Source organism: Sylvia atricapilla, chromosome Z (assembly GCF_009819655.1).
Source record: "Sylvia atricapilla isolate bSylAtr1 chromosome Z, bSylAtr1.pri, whole genome shotgun sequence".
Taxonomy (NCBI): domain Eukaryota; kingdom Metazoa; phylum Chordata; class Aves; order Passeriformes; family Sylviidae; genus Sylvia; species Sylvia atricapilla.
This window is the reverse complement of record NC_089174.1, coordinates 44,795,125-44,816,570: the sequence shown is the minus strand read 5'-3', so window position 1 is coordinate 44,816,570 and position 21,446 is coordinate 44,795,125. Positions and strand designations below refer to the sequence as shown.

At 41.1% G+C, this 21,446-nt stretch overlaps 2 protein-coding genes across 4 annotated transcripts in view; one reads left to right on the top strand and one right to left on the bottom strand.

Annotated features, from left to right (window-relative positions):
- The first annotated feature begins 636 nt into the window (after positions 1–636).
- Positions 637–14,650, top strand: CLTA (clathrin light chain A). Of its 3 annotated transcripts, XM_066339898.1 has the most exons (7): positions 637–907; positions 6,943–6,980; positions 8,851–8,968; positions 10,307–10,418; positions 11,903–11,956; positions 13,127–13,162; positions 14,208–14,650. In XM_066339898.1, the coding sequence occupies exons 1-7, from the start codon at positions 697–699 to the stop codon at positions 14,377–14,379; spliced, it is 741 nt and encodes a 246-aa protein (XP_066195995.1). In that variant the 5' UTR covers positions 637–696; the 3' UTR covers positions 14,380–14,650. The 3 variants fall into 3 exon arrangements, with proteins under 3 accessions (XP_066195995.1, XP_066195996.1, XP_066195998.1); XM_066339899.1 differs by lacking the exon at positions 13,127–13,162 and having other exon boundaries at positions 638–907; XM_066339901.1 differs by lacking the exons at positions 11,903–11,956; positions 13,127–13,162 and having other exon boundaries at positions 640–907.
- Positions 14,651–18,887: 4,237 nt separating this feature from the next.
- Positions 18,888–21,446, bottom strand: part of GNE (glucosamine (UDP-N-acetyl)-2-epimerase/N-acetylmannosamine kinase) — a 39,956-nt gene continuing 37,397 nt past the window's right edge. Inside the window, exon 12 of the mRNA XM_066339783.1 lies at positions 18,888–21,262. Coding sequence (XP_066195880.1) covers positions 21,027–21,262 — 236 coding nt within the window. The 3' untranslated portion in view covers positions 18,888–21,026. The remainder of the gene's footprint in view (positions 21,263–21,446) is intronic.

Here is a 21,446-nt window from a genome sequence, read left to right as displayed (position 1 = left end):
TTCTTGCCAACCACTAGGACATAAGACAACTGGCAAAAACTGATGCACAGTAAATTCTACTTTAATATGAGAAAGAACTTTGCTGTGTGGGTGACTGAGCACTGGAACAGATTGTCCAGAGAGGGTGTGAAGTCTCACTCACCGGAGATATTCAAGAACCATAGAGACACAATCCTGTGCCAAATGTTCTGGGATGAACCAGCTGACCCACTGTGGTCCCTACCAACCTGACGCTGCGTTTCTGTGACTTAAGCTTCCTTGTGTCAGACAGAACACACCCAAAATCACGAAAGATGTTTGACAGAACCACTATTCTGGACGTATTCTGCGGGTTCGAATTTGTCTCCAAGTTGCCGACGGATCCATGTGTTCTGGCAGCGGAGCCTGTGCGTCCGCAGGCTGGCAAAGGCGACCCCGCTCCCGCCGCAGCCCGATCCAGCGTACCCCGACGCAGCGGAGCCCACCGGCGCACCCCGCCTCCTCCGCGCACCGAGGCCGCGCTCCGCCCCGCCTTCCCGCTGCTCTCTGGGCGCCGATTGGCTCGCGTTCCGCAGGCCCCGCCACGGTCCATCGCTGATTGGGCGGAGACGGCGGTGCTCGCCGCTCATTGGCGCAGGCGGGGCGCCCCCGCCCTTTCCGCGCCGCTGCCCGGCGTAGGCGCGGTGCGGAGCCGCAGCTGCCTGCCCGCCTTCGCCCATGGCCGACATGGAGCTCTTCGGTGCCCAGCAGCCGCAGCAGACGCCGGCCGGGAACGGGACGTCCGACGGTGGCGAGGAGGATCCCGCTGCCGCTTTCCTGGCGCAGCAGGAGAACGAGATCGCGGGCATCGAGAACGACGAGGGCTTCGGCATTCTGGAGAACGGCGAGGTGCCCGAGGCGCTGCAGGGTCCCGAGGGCCTCGGCGTGGGTACGCCCTGCGGGGTGGCGAATGGGGCTGGGGGGGGTGAAGGGTCCTGGCTCCTCTTGTCCCTCGGGGCGGTGCCGGCGGGACCCTCGCCCGGGCGCTCTGCCCCGGATGGTCCCGGGGGTGGATCGGGGCCGTCCTGGGTGCGCTGTGCCACAAGGTGAGCTGTCTCCCTGCTCCCACGGTTATAGTTTGTATCCCTTGAAGATGCCTAAGGTGTGCCCGTATCCTAATGCGAACGGTGCTGATCTCGTCTAATCCAGGAGCCTGCCTGAAGGGAGGCTTCTGAAATCCGTCACTTGAATTTCTGTCTTCAGCGGGGGTGATCTTAGTATTAAAGCATAAGAGCCGTTGAGCTAATGTTTAATTTTGCTAAACCTTTAGCCTTTGTTCCTTGGTAACCTTTGTACTGAGTGTACCAAGCCCGACACTGCAGAACCTGCGTTTGGAGAAGGGTGGGAACTATGTGCTGAGAAGTGTAAGTTAGTGTGTTTCCAGTTAGTCTAATGGTAGCTAAAGCAGCCCAAAATAAACACTTCTCCTTGTGAAAGGTTTTAACTGAAGCCTAAGTGGAAAGGGGTTGATGTTGCAATACTCTCAGAAGACTTTGCTTCTACTTGTCACCAGGGCCACAGGGACACGTTTGCTCTCCTGTGACATCCCTTTGTTGCTGCAGTAGGATGCTGCTCTCCTTCAGACTAACTGCTCCACAGTTCAGTGTCGGAACATCTTTAGAATTAAGTCTTAATTTTGCAACCTGATACCAGAAATTACTGACATATCGTATGTATGAGGGGGCAGGTTTGTAGTATTTCTGTGAATAATGCTCATCTAAATAAACTGGGTAATGGAGACCTTGCAGTGCTTATTTAGTGGCAGCACTGCCCTTAATGTCAGCTCACTCATAAGGTCCAAAACATATGGATTCCATACTCCTGAAAAAAAGGGTGTCTACTAGGGAGTATCTTGCTCCAGCACAAGAACTTGAGAATAATTGTTATCAGAACACCATCCTGTTTTGGTATCATACATAATTTGACTTCCGTATTCTGTGTATAGTTCATAAACAGACACAATGGACACTTCCCTTCTTACTTTCAGAAACCTTAGACAAACATCATGCCTTACATGGGCTTTATGTTCCAAACAGACTCTGGAACATTAAAGTAGCTGTTTGCAAACTAATTTAGTTAGAAAAAAAATCTATCATTGATCTTTCTCACAATGTACTAGAACAGCTAGAGGGGTGTGGTCTCTACATACGTGTAGTGATGACTATTGCAAAGTGTTTCCTTATCAAAAAGTTGATTTGTTCAATGCTTCTAGATTGGTTAGATATTTAACGGCTTCTGTCACCATTTGTGTTAGACATTTCTTATCTGATCAGTATGTTAATATCAAACAGGTGTAGTCTGTGCCATATTAGCTCATTAAACTCTTCTGTAATTGAATAGGTGAATGCAAATTTCTTCTTGAAACAATGCAAGTTCTTATGTAAATCCTTAAGCATCGTGACCAGGGATTTGTGGATTTACTTTTTTTAACCATAACCTTTTTTGAACTCCTTATTTACAGGTCTGGTGGATAAGTTCTTTCTAAATACTGGGCCAAAAGTAATAACTTGGGCAGCTCTCAACTGAAGCTTGAAGATCTTAACTTCAGATGTAGTGACAAGCAGTCATCAGCTTCTTGAAATACACTTTTAAGAATCATAGTGTCTCATCAACAAACAGTCTTTCAATTTCAGCCTCTTGGTAAATGATTAGACAAATACATGGGCAGAAGAGAGCTTCATGAGTTGAAAGTGTTGGGAATTCTGTTAATTGTCGTGTGTCTCACACAGCATCATTTCATGTTGCCATGATCAGGGCTGGAATACTGATCCAGGCCTGATCCAATAGAGCCGTTCATTATGTAAATAGCTATGCCATTCAAGCTGCCTGAGCATGCAAAAACCTAATCTTATTTCCCTTGGAAGGTGAAGCATAATCCCAGCTCCAGAAAGCAGGGAGTACTGTATAAATCAAGTAATGCAATGCTGTTGCCTAGTTATTAGTAATGTGATGTCTTACGAGATTTCTTTTTCAGGCATGAATCAATGTCCATGTACATGCAGTGAGATTCTGACAATAGTATGTCTTGAGGTTGTATCAATTCACTTACTATGTTCTCTGAGCAAGAGAGAGAGAATTCAAGGGGAAATGTGTGATTTCTAGATACTGTATGCCTATTTAAAATCCTCATGGTAGTTTGTTGAGTAGCTTCTTATTGGGAATTTCAAAGACAAGCAGTTATATATTTTAACAATCATGCAAATACACAAATTTAATGTAGGCTGAATAGTCTCAAACATTGCTTTCATGTTTTCACGCTCTGTAAGTTTTATATGTACTTGACTGAATTGTGTTTGTCTTCTTCAAAAGACATGAGCCTCTAGCAGTTAAGAAAATTAATTGCATCTGGTGGTTTGTCTAGGTATTTCATTTAACAGTCTTTCAGGAACTGAGTATCAGTTTGCTTGAAAATTGTTTAGGAAAGAATTGGTTCTTCCTGTTTCTTTAGTTACCACTACAGACAGAAAGAATTCTTGTCTGTGACTGTTGATTTTTTCTTATTTGTTTGAACAGCCATTGTTCTGGGTTTTGCTAAGCAATCAGCATCTGAGGCTTCAGAGCCCCATAAGACAGCACTGAGAAAGGTGTGACAGAGGGATGGTATCTGTCTAGCTTGTATTAGTGATGCTGCATTATTATGAAGTCAAGACAGAAAAATCCAACTTTTTTTTTGTTTTCAGGAGAATACTAGTGCGAATTTACAGGAGGTGGAAATTGCGGAAGCAATTACATTGGAAAATTACAGAAGCTGTTATGGTGCAGTATTATTGCAGGTGTGTTTTAGTTCTAGCCTATTGATTATATTGAAAATGAGGGAACTAAAGGGTTTTGATAGGACAGCAGATTAGAACTAAAACACCAGAAAGAATCACTCTTCCTGAGCTGCTTGCCTTTATTTTGCACACAGGCATGAGAATGAGTTATGACTAGAAAAATTATTTCTTCTCCAGGTTCTTGCATAACTATGTAAACAAAATTTTGTAAAAGATTCTTCTTTATCATCTTATGAGTGAGAGGTAGGTAAATAGAAAGCATGACTGACTGTGCCTAAAAGAAGAGGATGGGAAACTAGGCCTTTAGAGGTAAAGTTACTTAACCTTATGTCACAATATATTAAACTTTATATTCTTCTGTTGCTTTAACTAGAGCTGCTAGCTCACTGAAAGTAGCAGTATGTAGAGGACTTACTGTTTAAAAGAGATGCTGAAGGTAACTCACAAAAATACATCTATTTTAAAAGAGTATAAGAAAAATGCTTCATGTGCTGTAAAGCCTTGCCTCTGATGTTTCTGATAGCGGTCCTCTTTTCCATTGAGAATAACTTTAGAGAGGCTTAGGCCAAGTGGTACTGAGTGGTGGTAATGCCAGTAGTAGTTTTCAGAATAGTTGATCATCATTGTGATAAAACCTCTGAGGCTATATATTGACTTCTAAGACTGAAGTGAGAAAATCGTTTTTGTATTTGTCTTCACACTACCCAGCCTTTTCTTTTGTAAGCTGTAGTAAAAGTGGAGGGCATTTATGGTAGCTTTCTATTTCTGGCAAGCTTGGGTGTTGTATCTGCTGTGAATCAAGGCAGCTGGTATGACTTATCCTCTCCAGATTCTTCCAGACTCTAAAAGGTATCTGTGTTGCTGTATGAAAGTTCCTTATTACCATATTGTCAGCATGTGTCGCAGAATTGTAGGTGTATAGGCGTGTTCATTGCAACAGTGCCCTTAAAAATAAGAGTTTATCTTAAGTTCAAAAGCAAACAACAAGGAGTATGGATCATAGTAACTGAGATGGTTCTAAATATGTGGATTTTAACTTCAGGAGATGCAGTACTGTGATATAATTGGATGGACTCTGAAACCAGTAGAGGGGTCTTATTGTTCATGACTGCTGAAAATGTTATGATTGATGGTACTACCAGTATTTAGGCTTTTTCTGTAGGAAGTTTATGAAATTGCATGTTTCTGCGAACAGAAAAATCTGATACACAACTGACATTGATTACTGATATGAAGGCTGGCAAACAGGTAATTTTTCTATACTTCATACTTAATTATGCAAGCATAAAGACTGGAGAGCTGAAGTGAAGGAATGTTTGACTATTAGTCTTGTTCCAGTTAGCACATTTGTATTGGCGTATGACAGCATAGTGGTGCAGTTCTGTTTCCTCTTCTGCTTGTGATATGCTCGGTCTGCATGCTGACTCTGCAGCTTAATTGCAAGTTCTAGGGAGCTCAGAACAGATGGAAAATTTGCTCTAATATTGCTAATGCTTCTTACCTGGGTGCCCTCTCAAAACACAGTTCAATGTCTTTTAGTGTCTGTTTCTGTGCAGAACAAAAAACGGCCCTTAGACAAACCTATGTGCTTCATCTCAGGCACAGACTTAAGCAATGATGTTGTTCCTTTGACCTGGGCAGACAACCAGCCTGACTAGTGAAGACCATAATGAATGTTTTTTGGTGTGACAAGAAAACCTAAAACATATTATCACTGTTCTTGGAAGCATCCTCAAGATTTGTGAACCCTCTCGCACAGCTGGTGGCTTCAGTCTCTGTAAAGGCCTCCTGTACCTGGAGACCAGTAGGAATCTGACAAAGTAGCAACCACATCTCAGTTATGGGAGTCTAGTTATAAAATACCAGTTTCTCATTACTGAAAAGCTATTTTTTCTTAATTTGAGTCTTCTCCTGCAAAAGTTAGTAACTATGTTCTTGGGGACTAGTATCCTCCATCCTAACTGCCATTTTTGAACTGATGAATTTACAGTCCTCTACATAACACAGTTAATAATTGCTCTTCAGTGCTCAGAGATAAACACTTGCCCAGTTCCCTGATAAAGGAGTATGAAAGAACTACCTGTGTGCCATTCCCTAGTACTATGAAACTGGTGCATACCTAGCCACTAATTAAGGATGTAGCAGCATAACTCGCTTAGTTTTATGTCAGTCAGCTATTTGTCTGTAAGAAGGTGGTGCAAAACAACTTGGTTTTTTTCTGTTTACTGTTTGGAACAGTCACTTCTTTCACTGAGGGTTGTATTGTGGTTGAACCACTTCTGTGTGATAGATTCATCCATGGTGGCATGAATAACATGACTACTTGGTGTAGCGTACAGACAGATGTTACGTGGCGCTGCTCCAGAAAGATGCCTTGCTGAAATTTAGCAGTTCTTGAAAATCTTGGTGTATTTTGTTTAGTCCAGAGATTTAAATAATTTCAAAAACTTAAATGTTTGCCTCACAACTGGCATGTGCTCCGTGTGGCTGTGTTTTAAAGATGATATTTTAGGGTTCTGTGGCAAATATTTGTACCTTAGCCTTTCTCTGAAGCTCTATGCCATTGTCACTTCAGAGATAATAATGCTGCAACTGAAGTGGGAAGCTATCAAGTGTATCATCACAGATGGTACCAGAAATTCCTAGACTTTGCTAGGAATGTGACTATATCTTTTGAGCTAATTAGGAGGTAACAACACTAGAATAAGAATTGCTAGTTGTTGGCTGCAGAATTGTCAATCTTCCAGGCAGACACTTAAAAACTGGTAGTCATCCTTCTTAACTTCAGAACAGTTGTATAGTAGTCAGCTTCTAAGAGAAGGAGGGCAGAGTGGGAGTAGCTTTAGAATGCAGTCTGTAGCAGCTTCTCAGCAGTATCAACTCTGCCATTTATGTTGTTAGAAGCAGGACCTCATAATGAAGAAATGACCTTGTATTTCTAGTTCTGCATAATGGTGGCTCACTTGGTTTTTTATGCCTGTCCAGAAAAGTGAAGGGAGAAGGAAGTGTCCCTGCAGGGTATCAAGTAACATACACTTTCACAACTCCCACATGACAAACTTCAGTAGAGCTTTCCATGCAAGTTACAGAAATCAGTAAATCTGGCTGTTCTGTATTTTCTCAAATGACTAAACAAGTCACCTCTTTACAGATGCCGTTGATGGAGTGGTTAACGGGGATGTCTATCAGGTAAGATAGAAGTATTCTGTACTTAGAATGTGCTGTTCTACTCTGAGACCTTTGCCTTAATGTAGACTAATTCTTCCTATTTCTTGTCTTTAAAGTAATCTAGTCTCATATCTGAGGAGTGTCTTCTATTCTGGTAGCTCATATCATAAAGTTGTGAGTGTTCTAAATTATGCCCATGCTCTGAAGTTGGAGGCAACTTAAAGCAGCAGTTCATTTTGAAATGTGGCTTAACAGTACATAAGCACTTTAAAACAGCCCACAGATGGGCTCTGTGATATGATTTTACATTGGCTTGTGCTGGCTGCTAAGCTGAAAGTGTGCTCTGATTAACTAGTTTAAAGCAGAGTTTTCAGATTTGCTTGCTCTTTAAAGATGATTAATGCATCCTGGTTGTCTATCAAGATGGTCTTACAAGGAACAGACTGAAAACATTTTATATTTCTTAGTGACATGAAATTAAGCTGATGGCTAAAAAGCTAAGTTGCAGTATGAAAGCATGTTAGACAGCTATGGTAATCACAAAAGTCAGAGATACCTGCTTTGTTGGTGTCAGGGAGGAATGAGGCCTGCTAAGGCAATCATTTTGTTGTAACTGAATTTCACACTAATGACAATGTTCAAGGCATGGTCATTGCCTGGTGACACAGTTGGCTCATTAGCCCTGATTAAATGAATGCTTGGGAAGGAAGCAACATATGAGCGATGTACTTCTCCTTAGAGTTTTAAGTGAATGCTGAGCTTTGGGGAGACACAAACAGCTTTCACTGCTGCTGATATTCTTATATTCTTACCATTACTGTGAGATTGATGGTACAACTTGTATTTTAGAGGCCCTTTGCACTTCCTTGTACAACAGAAGGTAGATTGCCCTCTTTAAATACCTTGATTTTGTGTTTGGAATTCTAAGAGACAAGTCACTTTGGTTGACAGAGAAAAGACTGAATGGGCTATACATAACTTACATTTTAGCCACCTGTAACTAGCTGGCCCTGCAGCTGGCCAGTTTATTTGCTTTGGATGAAATGTGAAGCCTGGTGGTGTTGCACCAGCCTAGTGTCTTCTCTTTGCATTATTCCTTCATTGAGGGCTACAGGAGGTCCAGAGAGGGGCAAGGCACAACCAAATCTGGCTGCAATTGACTTGGTACTCTTAGGAGTGGTATTTCTTAAGGCTGTTAGGGGTAGGATACAGCAATAAAAGTTGTTACACTTAGAGTATCTTCTGTAGCAAAGACTACAATATTCATTAGCTTTGTAAATCTGTTGTAATTATGTTAGCCCTATTCATTTCAAGTCTTTGAGATGTTATGTGGTAAAAAAGGATGCTAGTACTCCTACTGTTCTGATGATTAACTGTTGAAATGCCTCTTGTATTATAAGCTGCAGACTGCAATTCAGATTTTGTAATGTGGTATGCAAATGTCTCCTGAAGTAGACAGATAAGCTGCAAAGAATGTTTTATACTCCTGTGCACAAAACCATAAAGAAAATTACTTTCACAGCAAATATTTAAGGTGAGATGAGCTCAGAGAATATCTGGCCTACAACTGTATAGTGAGGTGCTAGGCATTGTCTTCTGCATTATGCAGGCTTAGTGTTCTGGCTCTAAGTGTTTGTGGCACTTGTATTTTCAGTTGTCTTATTTTATTTTTTCTAATCCTTGATTTCTGGAGGAAGTCCTGTGATAATTTCCTTCAATTATGCTGTAATTTGTAGCAAGATGTTCTTAATGGTGGAAATGTGTTATAACGTCAAATGAATGTGTTATTAGCTCTGTTCAGATAGAGTCTAATTTTATAAAGCTGGCAGGCAGTTACCTGGAATATTTGCTTGTTATGCACAAATGACTTTTATTATTCCTTTCTTCCAAGGAGAGTAATGGTCCCACAGACTGCTATGCTGCCATCTCCCAAGCAGATCGACTGCAGTCAGAACCAGAAAGTATTCGTAAGTGGAGAGAGGAGCAAAAGGAGCGCCTGGAGCAACTTGGTAGGCATGGTATTTGTTGAGTAACTTAATGTCAGCTTCTCTCAGGCTGAAAGAGTTACGGTTGTTACACCTGGAGAAGAGAAGGCCCTGAGGTGACCTTAGAGCAGCCTTCCAATACTTAAAGGGGATCTAAAGAAGAACTAGAGAGGGAATTTTTACAAGGGTGTGTAGTTTACAAGGGGTAATGGCTTTAAACATTAGGGTAGTTTGGATTAGCCATTAGGAAAAAAAATTTTGGTGAGAGTGGTGATGCACTGGCACAGGTTGCCCAGAGAAGCTGTGGATGCCCCATCCCAGGCTGAATGGGACTTTGAGCACTCTGGTCTAATGGAAGATGCCCCTGCCCATGGCAGAGGAGGTGGAACTAGGTGATCTTTAAGGCCTCTTCCAACTCAAGCCATTCTATGATTCTTAAGCAGTAGAATTCTGAACCATGGCACTGCCTCTGGAGTCTTAACATGCTTACTGAATTCAAGGAGCAAGCTATCTAGTAAGCAGTCTTAATACTGGTGTGGGAGTCAGCAAGCAGGTGGCTCTCTGAACCTTTACTTACAGATGAGCTGACAGAAAATGAACAGCTTTTGTAAGTTAAAAAGATGAGAATAAATATTGCAGGCATTAGTAGATTTTTTCAAAGGATAAAGATTACTCATTTTGTAATTGCTGAGGCCATCTGTTGTCACATGGATCTTACTCTAATAACTAAATTAAGAAAGTAATGGATTATTAACTAAACTAAATACAGCAATCAAATGCAATGGTACCTAACCATGTACAGTGTCTAAGAGACTACAAACTGGTGTGCTTCCCACTTACAAGGTGAAGGAGCCTTTGCTTGAAATTAGGACAGAACCTTCTGTAAAATGTAATTCTTGGTAAAGCTGACCCTTTTACTCCTGTTTTGAGATAGTCACAGGAGATGAGGCTGTCCTGAACTGTAGGCTGTGTGTAAAAGTAGCTGGAGTGCCAGGTTCCTTCATCTACGCATAGAGGCTTTACTAAGTTTTGTTCCAGCACTGGCATAGCAAGGTGACTGTTTCTCGTTTGAGCAGTTTGCAGACCAACAGATTTACTGAATCTGCACTACGCTGCAAAATGCCTATCCTAAAGTGAAGTGGACTGTCCCAGTTATACAGCACAGGAATTCTGTTTAGCTAATCCTTTGAATATTCATAGTATATAGAGTTCTCATAGCCTGAATTAGGAAATCTCCTAACCCTTATCTGAGTGGATGAAGCAACTGCCTGCACTAGAGTGCATCCTGAACCATCAGATGAACTCTTTGCAAGATGCATTTGGATACAAACATGACTGATAAAGCAATTCTTAAATCTTCAGATGCAAACTCACGAAAGCAAGAAGCAGAATGGAAGGAGAAGGCAATAAAGGAGTTGGAAGAGTGGTATGCAAGACAAGATGAAAAGCTTGAGAAAACAAAAGCCAGTAACAGGTAATATTTCTCCAGCCATCAGAAGAGTTATAGTTGTAGTTATGAAAATAATTGGAGAAGGAGGTTAGAATACTTCTTGTATGTCCTAAGGCAGTAGTTCTTCAGATCATTAAAGTAAATGCTCCTGCTACCTATCTTTTTAAATTTTCTTAAACAATCTAGATTAAATGTCCAGGAAGCATTATGAGGATGTTCATGTATTACTAAAGATTCCTTTGGACATAAAGCTCAAACATGGCCAGAAAATATTTTACTCTATTGTCATGCACAGCCCTTCAGTGTCTGCAATTACCTACCCTAAGACTAGCTTTCTTACTTGCTTACTTTAGAACGTATGGAAGTGGCGTTCTAGTTAATCTTTGCTACAGGTCATTTCATTAAATGTCTTGATACCTTTTGCTGCTCTTTTTGGGAGCAGTTCAGAAATAACATGACTCAGTTCTACCAGTAAGAAACTAAATGCTGACTCTATCTGTAGTGGTTTGAATTGTCTAATTATTGGTCCTGTGGCAGAAAGTGATGTCTTGGTTGCTGGAATAGTAAGCTCTTACACTTTCTTAGGAGTTCATTGTGGAATTTTGATTTCAAGCCTCATGAAGGTAAATGTGATAGAACTCACTTAATGGCTGTAAATCTCTACTTCATTCTGTCCAGGTAATCATCAGGACTTCATTATATTTTGGGAACTCACAGGGTAGAAGATGAACTGCTGTTTTGTCCATTTTGTTGTTGTTATTGTGGTTTTTTTTTCTTTTTTTTTTCTTTTTATTTTTTTTTTTTTTTTGTGTGTGTGTGTGTGTGTGGGGTGTGTGTGTGTGTTTTTTCTTTTTTTTTTTTTTTTTTTTTTTTCTCTTTTTAAATACCACTTTCCTTATCAAAATGGCCATCAGGTTTGTCTTTATTAAGTAAAATCCTAGGTAGAGTACTCTTCTTTCTAAAGGAAGAAAGGAGGCCTACACTACCTTTTAGAATGATGAATTTGCCACTCCCATTCAGTGAGGAATTCATGATCTTTTGGTTGAGCCAAGAAAAGGAAACAGGATTAGTACCGTTCTAACTGGTGGCCAGAGCTTATGATACCCTCATAGCTTTATTATGGCCAGTGTTTGAATGCAGGATATAGAGTCTGGAGTAGGACTCATTGAACAGGTGTTGCACGGAACTGTGGCATTCTCATCACCCTGGTGACAGCCCTTGCCTGATGGTAGTTTCTGCCCTCTGGGAGTAGTCTAATGCTAACACTAAGGCCCTAGTCCTCAACTAGCTGGCCCAAACTTCTAGGATGTAGCAGAATTTGTGTTGTCCCTCTGACCAATGGTTTAATTGCTACATTCCATGTGGTAACAGCTTTCCTGTTACTGTAAGTCTAGGTGATGCAAGGTTAATGTGCTTGTTAAAACTGCCTTCAGCTGTGTTTCCTACTTCTCATCCTTATCTCTTTTCTCCTGCCTGCTTGCCTGCCTGTTGGACTACTTGCCACCTAGGGTGGCAGATGAAGCTTTCTACAAACAACCCTTCGCTGACGTGATTGGTTATGTGTATGTTGCCTAACTACTAATTCTGTTTGCTAGTCAACATGATAATTGGCAGGATCAGAAACAGTGCTGAATGTCTGAAGGTGCCTTCTGAATATTTTCTGTTTGGACCACTTCTGGTTTGCAGTACTGAGTGCAGTTCTCCTGTATGCAGTGCACAAAACCTATCACTTTTAGATTAAGTCACATAGTGTACTACCACTGGAATTTTGGTAATGACTTCAGTAGTTTTTAGACCTAAGGGTTTACAGTTGTTTCCAGGCCAGTGAACGTTGCTTAGCAAAATGCTTTGCTGGAGGTGTGGGTTAGTGCCTGCAGTTTCACATAGCTGCTGTATTTAGTCCTTCCACAGAGAAGCAGTGTTTAACTCTGTAATAGGCAGTGACCACCTGCTTTGCCTACGTATCAGAAAAATAATCAAGCAATTCTTGCTCATAAAGGTTCACAAGCCAAGGAGGGTAGATGTGAATTACCTGACATAAATCAGGGTAGAAAATACGCATGCATATAGAAATAGGAGGCTGTTAGAGAACAAATGGAAAGTACAAGAAGGTGGTATGGGGAAATCAGTGTAAACTGCTGAGAAGACTTTTAGGAGCAGTGTCACTGTTCTGCCAGCCTAATAGGTCAGTGAAAACAGAGCTCAGACTTTCAAGCCCCAGCCCAGTGAGTATGCTAGTTTCTGAGGGACAGAAGGATTGCAATGTTCATTGGCTTGTTCATGTATTTTAATTTCTTCCCTTAATTTGTAGACTTGAATTGAAAGATGGACATGTCACAGATTCTAAGGTGACACCTTTAGAAGGTGTACTGGTGAGACGTGTTGGGGCTTTGAGTACATTTATATTGAAGGTTTGGTGTGAAATTCACAGCTAACTGTAGGTGGATGTAAACCAAGACTTGTGAAATGATGGATTTACAGGTGGTGTTTAACTTTTCTGAAATATCCTGGAGTTGGTTTTGTTAGATTTTTTTCAATAAAACCCTTATTTTCATATGTCCAATTCAAACGTGCAGTGTAAGTGCTGCATAATAAAACTGGCTGCCTGTTTCTTGAATGTAGGCTAAGCTACTACTGCATGTTCAGCCAGCTAATCATCTGCATTAAACTCATTCTCATTTTCTATATCTGACTTAAACTTTCTCTCCTTGTTTCTTCTCTTCACCTTTAAGCACAAACATAAATCATCCTTGCTACAGCCTAGAACAGTTAAGTAAAAAAATCTTCACTGCCCCTTAAAAGTGTCATGTCACATAAAGTAGCAGTGTTGTAGTGATCCTTGTCTTCAGTGGTGTCTGTAACCTTATCATCCCTGTGAACAGTGCTGAACCCTCATGGGAGAGTCATTTTCACTGCTTTCTCTGTACTGCTTGTTGGAGTAGATGGATTTGGTTTGATCTCTTGATGCTTACTGCTTCTGCACTCAGGCAGCTACCAGGGCCCCACGGTTCATGTAAACTAGATGCTGGAGTGTTACCTCTACATTGAAGCAATGCTATTGGCAGCATAGAAAAGACAAAATAATATAGCTGGGAAGCCACTGGCACTATCCAGTACATAATGTACAAAGCCTCCTTAGAGTCTCCTTAGGGTGAGAGCAGGGGAAATATGTTTGTTCTGTGAGATGACCTCAAAAAGTCATCTCCTCTGCCAAGATATGCTTTAGTCTATTGCACTCACAAGCATGGGATTCATTACTTAAATTCCTTATGATTCATGCTGCTTCACTACAGCATTGGGAATCATCAGCAGATAGTCTGATGATGACCTGTAGGCCTTGGGGCTGATTTAAATTCTCAAATGGAATTTGTTTAAGACATGCTTGCAGGCAGTTGTAAATTTCCAGTTGGCAAATGTCCAGTATAAGCCATCAAGTGGCAAAGGCTTAACTAGTTAAGACCTGGACATTTTTCCATAAATAAAATGCCTACATAGAAGTAACTTACTTTCTGGAAGCTTGTGTGGCGACTCCTTCAGCAAAGACTCAGTAACTATTCTTAAAACCAAACACCTGTATTCCAACATTTTACACAATCCACTGCAATCCTCTGCACTGCTTGTGCATAGCATACTATTGCAATCTACTTTCATCTCCAGGATTGGGGCAGTGGGAGCTTACGTGGCCATAATGTCCACAAGCAGCTGTCAGGTCACATCTCTTTTGAAACATGCTGAAAGAAACTGCATCCTGTAAGAGGGAAGGAATGCCTTATATGCTGGGCATTAACACAAGGTGCTTTGCATTGCTTTTAGGGCAGCGGAAGAAGCCTTTGTGAATGATGCAGAAGAAGTTTTTCCGGGCACTGAGTGGGAACGTGTGGCTCAGCTCTGTGACTTTAATCCCAAGTCTAGTAAGCAGGCAAAAGATGTGTCCCGCATGCGTTCAGTCCTCATCTCGCTCAAGCAGGCTCCACTAGTTCGCTGAAGCAAAGCTTGATGGAAACACTAGAAATGCAATATCTTAACCTTACTCAGAGAAGCTATGTTTGCAGTCATTTGATTAATTGTTTCAATGTGTTTTTTTGGACTACATCATGATGTATCTAGAGCTGATCATTGTTTGATTGCATGTTCTTCCTGATGTTTCCCTTCTGTGTCTGAAATGGGAGAACCTCCAAAACTGTAGTCTCTGCGCTGTTGTGCACTGAGGTGTCACTTCCACATTACTGATATTAAAGATCTGTTAAACAGCAAAATGTGTTGATTATGGATGAATTGAGAAGGTCTTCTGATTGCTTTTGACAGAGGGTGTTTGAATTAAGTGTGAGTAAACATTTCTCTTGATTGCTACTGATTTCACCATGCTGGTGAATGTCCAGCCAGCAGTGCTTCTGGTCTCTGCAGTGCTGTCCTGTTTGTTTCATTAAGCTTTCTTAAAGCCCTTGAGAGCTTTAGTTTAAAAACTTCTCCCTTATCACATTAGACAGCAGCTCAAGAAAACTAAAACAGCAGGCTTGTTAAGGGGCTTATCTTGCTTCCAGTGGGACTGAGGACACTGCCTTCTTCAGGTAAGTAGTTCTGTAGTTTTCTGATGTCGCTCTGGCTGCGAGTCTCAGGCTTAACATACAGGAGAGGGCACTGAGCAGTTAAAACCTTTAATCTACTGCTTGTTCTGTTCTGCTAGGTTTTCAGTGCCTTCTTCATATGCAAAGATCTGTGGTGTAGAGGCTGTTTGGATCTGTGTCCTTGTCCTCACTGACCTTTGCAGACACTTCACCACTACGAGAGCTGGAGAGCAAGGGAAGGGAAGACTTACTCTTACTGCTGCTTATCTCTAGGTTGGAGCTCTGTCTGCCAAGGTGATTGAATCTGAAACAAACTGATTTAGAAAATCTCTGTTCCACTTCCTTGGCTCACCCAGCAGTCACAGGAGCTGTATTCTAGCTGTGCTGTGTTAAACCTTTAGCTATTTTCTAAAACTAATCTGTTCAATCTCCTACATTATTTCACCATGTTTATCAAAGACTCAGTATCTTAACTACTGTGCAGTGTAATTGTTTTAATACCTTTTATCTACAAGCTGGAAGGTTAGTCCAGGCAGTTTAAAAAAGGTTGCAGATGCAGACTACAATGTACCAAGGCTCAGGATGTTACTGCATAGCAGCTGTCTTATTAGCAGCCTTGTCCCTTTGTTGGGTCAGGTAGTGAATAAATGGCTTCCAGTTGGGCTGCAGTAGTTTAACTGTTCCTTACTGTTGTCTGTAATGACTAGAGCTACTGTCATGTTTCCAAGTGTATTCACACACTGCTGATGGGTGTTGATGAATGATAGTAGATTACAGGTCTGAAAGCTTGATTTCATAGAAGATTAAGGCAGGAAGATATCTTCTGAACTGCACAAGGGTATGACAGATGAGCCCAACAGGACTGAAGCACAGAGCAAGTCCAGAGAATACCAAGTAGCCTTGACTAGTTACCATTTCCTTGACTGAAAATTTCCTTTTTGCTGCACATTCAAAAACTCTGAAAATAAGGCATTCAAAATGAGCTGGTAATTTAATAAAGAAAACTCCACTGTATTAAATATACAGTCTTTAAAGTGTTAATATGAATTTAGGAGAATCTGAAAGATAAACGAGAGGGGTTCCTGCACACTGAATTATGGTACTTATTGATCACCACATTTTTCTGTTTTACAGAATATTTTATTTGGCTATGGATGTGGCTTAGAGCTGCAATCCAAGAAGATGAGCAAAGACTCAAAGTCAAGGCCAAAGCAATGTTACAGAAGTTAAAGCAGCATTTTATATTCTGGGTTTGTAGAGTGTAAGAATGTGTTTGCAGATTTTTTACAAATTTCATCCTGCTGGAACACTTAAAATGCAGCTCTCTGGGTTCTGATTACCTCCACTAACCCTGGTACAGAGATTTTGCAGATTAACTCTTCTGCCTTAGTTTTACATTCAAGTATGCTAGCTCACTGTCCCCTTTATCAGTGTTGTCACAAAATCATAGACTGGCTGTGGTTGGAAGGGACCTCTAGAGGTCTTGTGGTTCAACTCCTCTGCTGAAGCTGAAGCATGTCGAGCCTGTCCCCCATGACCATATCGACAGCCTCTGAAGATCTTCAGGAAGGGAAATTCCACTACCTCTCTAGGCAACTTCTGCCAGTGCTTGGATACCTTTATAGTAAAGAAGTGTTTTCTGATGTTCAGATGAAGCCTCCTGTGTCTGTGCCCAGTGTCTCCTGTCATGGCACAAATGAAAAGAGCCTGGCTCCCATCTTTTTTGCACTCTCGCTTCAGGTATTTCTTTACATTGATAAGATTCCCCTAAACCTTCTCATTTCCAGGTTGAACAGTTCCAGCTCTCAGCTGTTCCTCAGAGGTGAAATGCTGCAATTGCTTATAATCTTTGTGGCTCTTTGTTGAACTCTGGTGTGCTTGTGTTTCTTGTGTATGGGGGGAGTTCAGAATCAAACGCAGCACTTCTGGAATCAGGACATTTTCTGTGTGACAGTTATTTTAGATACTTAGACCTTGTAACACAGAAAAAGAATTCTCAGGTTTATTTGGGCAAATCAATTCTCGTCTCTGTTTTGAAACATTGTCTTGTTTTCTTCAGAGGTCAGCACCTGCCAGCACCTGTTTGTTTTGTAACTTCATGGGACGGTGTTGTGCTACCTCTGGCCTGCTGTGCATGCTCAGTCCTGTTTAACGTCCCACTGTTGCTGCTTATCTCCATAGCATTAGTCAGTGGAATCTGGAAAAAAACCTGGATGCTTCCTATCCTTCAAAAATTATCCCAGCTGCATGTGCGTGAAGATCTCATGCAGTATTGAGACAGAAGCTGTGGATTCTTGCTGAATACATCCTGGTATAGAACTTGCTTTGTTTAGCTCCTGATCAGGTGGCAGCCAGCAGTCAGGCAGTCTGAAATTACAATGAGCATTTGTAAACAAGAAGGGGGATGGAGAGGTCATGGGTTCACTGGAAAGCAGGGAGCCTGAAAACAACAGCACTGTGCATTCATCCTCTTAGACTGTGCAACATGGTTAAGTTTTAAGCAGCCATAAAGAACATGGTGTGGCTTATCTGTTTTTTGCTGATGTTTTTTTCTGAGCAACCAGTTAAGAGGGAAACACATTACTGGCTTGTATTTCAGAACGGACAAACATGGGTGTCTATAGTCTTTGCCGAGAGGATTCCTCCAGCAGTACTTGTCATGCAGGCAAGCATGTTTCCTCTGCAGAACCTTGTGCTTTGGCACTAGTTCTAATCCAAATCTAATTATCTGGAATGGTCCAAGGAGTGTACAGTCCAGGTCTTTTATACTAATGCCTATGATGTCTCCATGGCATTTGAAAGGGACATAGCGATCAGATTTCACTGAATCCAAGTATAAATTCTGTCTGCACCTTACTCTGTGTTGTGTTTTTGTAATACAAAATTACCACTGCCTCCGCTGGTAGTATGTGCAAGTTTCTGAGTTTTGTTACAATTAAATTGTAGGTAAATTGTAGGTAAATAAAAGTAAATTGTTGTAATTAAATTGAAGGACAGTGCTTCAAGACCACCAAAAAACGAATGAATTTGTTATTTCCAAGTGTGTGCGGCAGATCAAAGATTCAAAATACTGAGTAACTAAAGCTGATGGTCAGGAGACAAATAAGAAATTCTAAACCTTGATTCTGTATGGATTAGCTATGTGGTTTGCAAACATCAACAATGATCTGTAAAAAGATAGCTGTCAAAACTGAGCTGGTCTCCTCATGATCCCAAGTCCTGGCTCTTTGGGTTTCTATGGTAATGCAAAACTGTTGTGGACAAAGCAGTCTTTTTCCACCAGCTGCAGAAAGCAACGAGGTATAGGAACTTGGTCTTATAATGGTTACTTGAATTTAAAGTTACAGAACTAAGAACTCCAGTTTTAGTTCACTTTCCAACCTTTTGGCACTCTACTGCTGCCACTTGCTCATGTAATGCTGATTATAAACATCTAAATTCATGAGAGGACTTGTCCTGCCCAAGCTGTTAATGTTATATGTAGTTCTGCTGGGAGGGCTGGAGGGCGGCATTCCTGCCAAGGCTTCGACAGTTAGGATACCATGTGCGCTTACCCTGGACACTGCAAAACCAACAACATACAACAGGCAATATGAGCAGGTGCTGCCGGTGCAGGCAGTGAGAATGCCCTGCTGCTTGGGAAAGGGATTTTGTTTCTATGTTTTTCCCAGTACTGGATATAAAGGTTGGTTTGCTCTCACTGGAGTCCATGATCTTCATGGTATGGGCTACTCTAAAGGACACTCGGCCAGCATCAAGTAAGCACACTACTGCAGATATTCCATGAATATATGTCGTTTGGTCGTTCTGAGACTGGATGCAACTGGGGGTTAATGTTCATAAAATCTCTGGTCCACATTAAAGTACCTGAAGTTAAAAAAGGACACTTTTCGAAAAGGGAAAGAAGGAGAGACAAACAAAACCACTATTGCACTATTAAATATGATTTTTTATTCTTTCTGATTTTATAAACCACTTGTACATATGCAGCAAGTATTGGCAAAACTGTCAGGAAAAAAGCATTTTCAAAAGCATTTGAAGAACTGTTTTCTTAACGTGACGTTAAAGGTGTAAAACTTTTCAACTGTGTTTTAGTCTGTTGTGGGTTTTTTGTGCCTGCACCCTTCCTTCAGCTGCTAGGGAAAAAAGATTTTGACTCTGAGATACCAGAAATATAGAGCATCAGAGGGTCTGGAAAGCAAAAGCCTGGTCCCATTTTTAGCCAGGCATTCCAGCCAGGCATTCTTTGTAATGGTAGAGGATGTTCCTTGTAATGGTAGAGGATGGAAAGATCAAATGACAGGTCCCCTCACTGTCAGAACCTCAATACTCCGAATCTGAGCTATTGTCACTGCAGAGAAATGCCAGTTTCTCCCTGACCTGCTCATGGATCTAATGCTCTGGTATTGAAGGTTGGGAATCATCAAGTAAACCAAGATGTGTAAGAAAAGGAAGTAAAACTCCTTCGTCACAGGAAGCCTAGTACAACTTGGCGAACAGTTAAGAACCAGTTATTTGCCAAGTTTGAGAAAACTATGGTATAGAGGCTGCATAATTGTTCCTGGAGACACCAAGAGGGAGATCTGATGGTGTTCCTGAAATCTGCTCTGAAGATGTGAATTACCAGTAAGCATTCCTTGTGGAAGAAAGCATGAAGTAAAGACAATCTGTATAGATTATATCCCAGAATTAGCAAGTGTACTAGGAGCTATTCAGTCCAAATTCATAGTATAGCAGAATACAATGCTATACAATGCTTAGAAGACTGTTTCGTTTTGATTGAAGAAAAAGTTCAAGTATGGAAACAGCCCTTGTACTAACACATTACTGGACTTCTGAGAATATCAGTGGTTGAGTTAGATGTCAAAATAGGTCATTAAATTCAGGACAGGATGGTCTTGTGACTGTTCCTCCAGATCCATCCTTCTGGATTAGCCGACAGATGGGTTGGTTTTTAAATTTCTCCAGCATCTTGAAAGTATGCTAAAGAAGCAGCTGGATAAAGACAGCACTATATATCATGAAAGAAGAAACACAAAAAATACAAACCACAGCTTACTTAGGCAGGCCTTCATTGGCATTGAACATACTTTTCTCCTAGGCCTCTGAATACTCTGAAGGCAAGGATAAGGGTCAGATTTGACTTTCCATCCTGAAAAGTAATGGTGAAAGCAGGAAAAGAACAGTGCACCTGCAGCCATCTGAATGGTTGAGGGACGCACCGTGTCACTCTGCAGTAGATTCTTTATGATCAACTGTGCCACATGGCTGCATTTCAGCTAACTGGCCACCAAAGAATAAGCAGCCCCCCTCCCTGAAAATAGTAGATTAAGTCTCTTGAGAAATCCCCCAAGATTAAAATTCAAACCATTTACTATTTGCCATAGCCAGAAGACATAAAGATGATTACTGCTATGTTTATCAGTTTGTCTTGACTCATCTGCAGGCTGTAAGCTCACTATACTGTAGGTTTTTTCCTTCATATGCAAAGCTTCTAAGATGGGACTCTGCCCTTAGAGAAGATATAATAAAGTTGGTTGCCTCTATCAAGTCCTTCATGAAAAGGAATTTCTAAGTGTAGCCTTTTTTTATTGTAGAAGCCCTAGTTTCCACCCACTGAAATTACTACCTGCTACTGGTGATTACATCATATTTACTTTGTGGGTGGAATCCTGGAAACTGAAAAGCTGGTAAACTCATTTCACACAGGTGGGAAATGAGATATGGATCCCCAAGAGTTGTAATTTTACACACAATAGATATTATCCCCATACAGCAAGAGATGCTCATAAATAATTCAGCCACACTCAAAAGTAATGTATAGGCTTACCAACAGAGGTGCTTAAAAAACCAGAATTGCACATTACTTCCAATGAAGTTAGCTGAAATTTAGGAAAAAATACAAAAAGAGAATACCTCAATTAGGAAATGCTAAGTAGTCACTAACTACTCGGAACACTACTCTGATTCATTAGCTACTCTCATCAAAGAAAAATTTGGGACAAATTATTCCCTCCACCAATTAGGAATTTGAATAGTCCAACTCTCTAATTCTCCTGTAATTATTTTAGTATATTCTACGTGTAGTGTAATCCAGTACCAGACTAGCAGCTCCAAGAAGAGCAGGATCTGCTAGATTTGAGACCACCACATCCACTGTTTTAACAGAGGACAAGGCCTGTCGATTTATCACATCTTTGACAGCATTAACATAGTGGTTAGCTAGAACTCCAGAAAGGATCACAAGAGATGGGTTCACGGTGTGTAGAATGTTCACAACGCCAAGGCCCAGTGCAGTCCCAGCTAAAAAGATGAAGTAAAAAGAAATTGAGTAGAATACTCAGAGCAGTTCTGGCATCAGTAGTTGAAACTGTTCTGTTAGCAGCAAATAACACTGTAAAGTCAGTAAAGTGTTTTGTTCCAGAGTTTTATGTTATCAGGTAATACATGTCTGCTATTAACTTTTCTTTTGAAAGTAAAAAAAAGG

Coding starts and splice junctions, on each gene's coding strand:
- CLTA (XM_066339898.1), top strand. CDS start 697: ATGGCCGACATGGAGCTCTTCGGTGCCCAGCAGCCGCAGCAGACGCCG. Junction 908..6,942: donor TCCCGAGGGCCTCGGCGTGG/GTACGCCCTGCG, acceptor ACCTCTTTACAG/ATGCCGTTGATGGAGTGGTT. Junction 8,969..10,306: donor GGAGCGCCTGGAGCAACTTG/GTAGGCATGGTA, acceptor TTAAATCTTCAG/ATGCAAACTCACGAAAGCAA.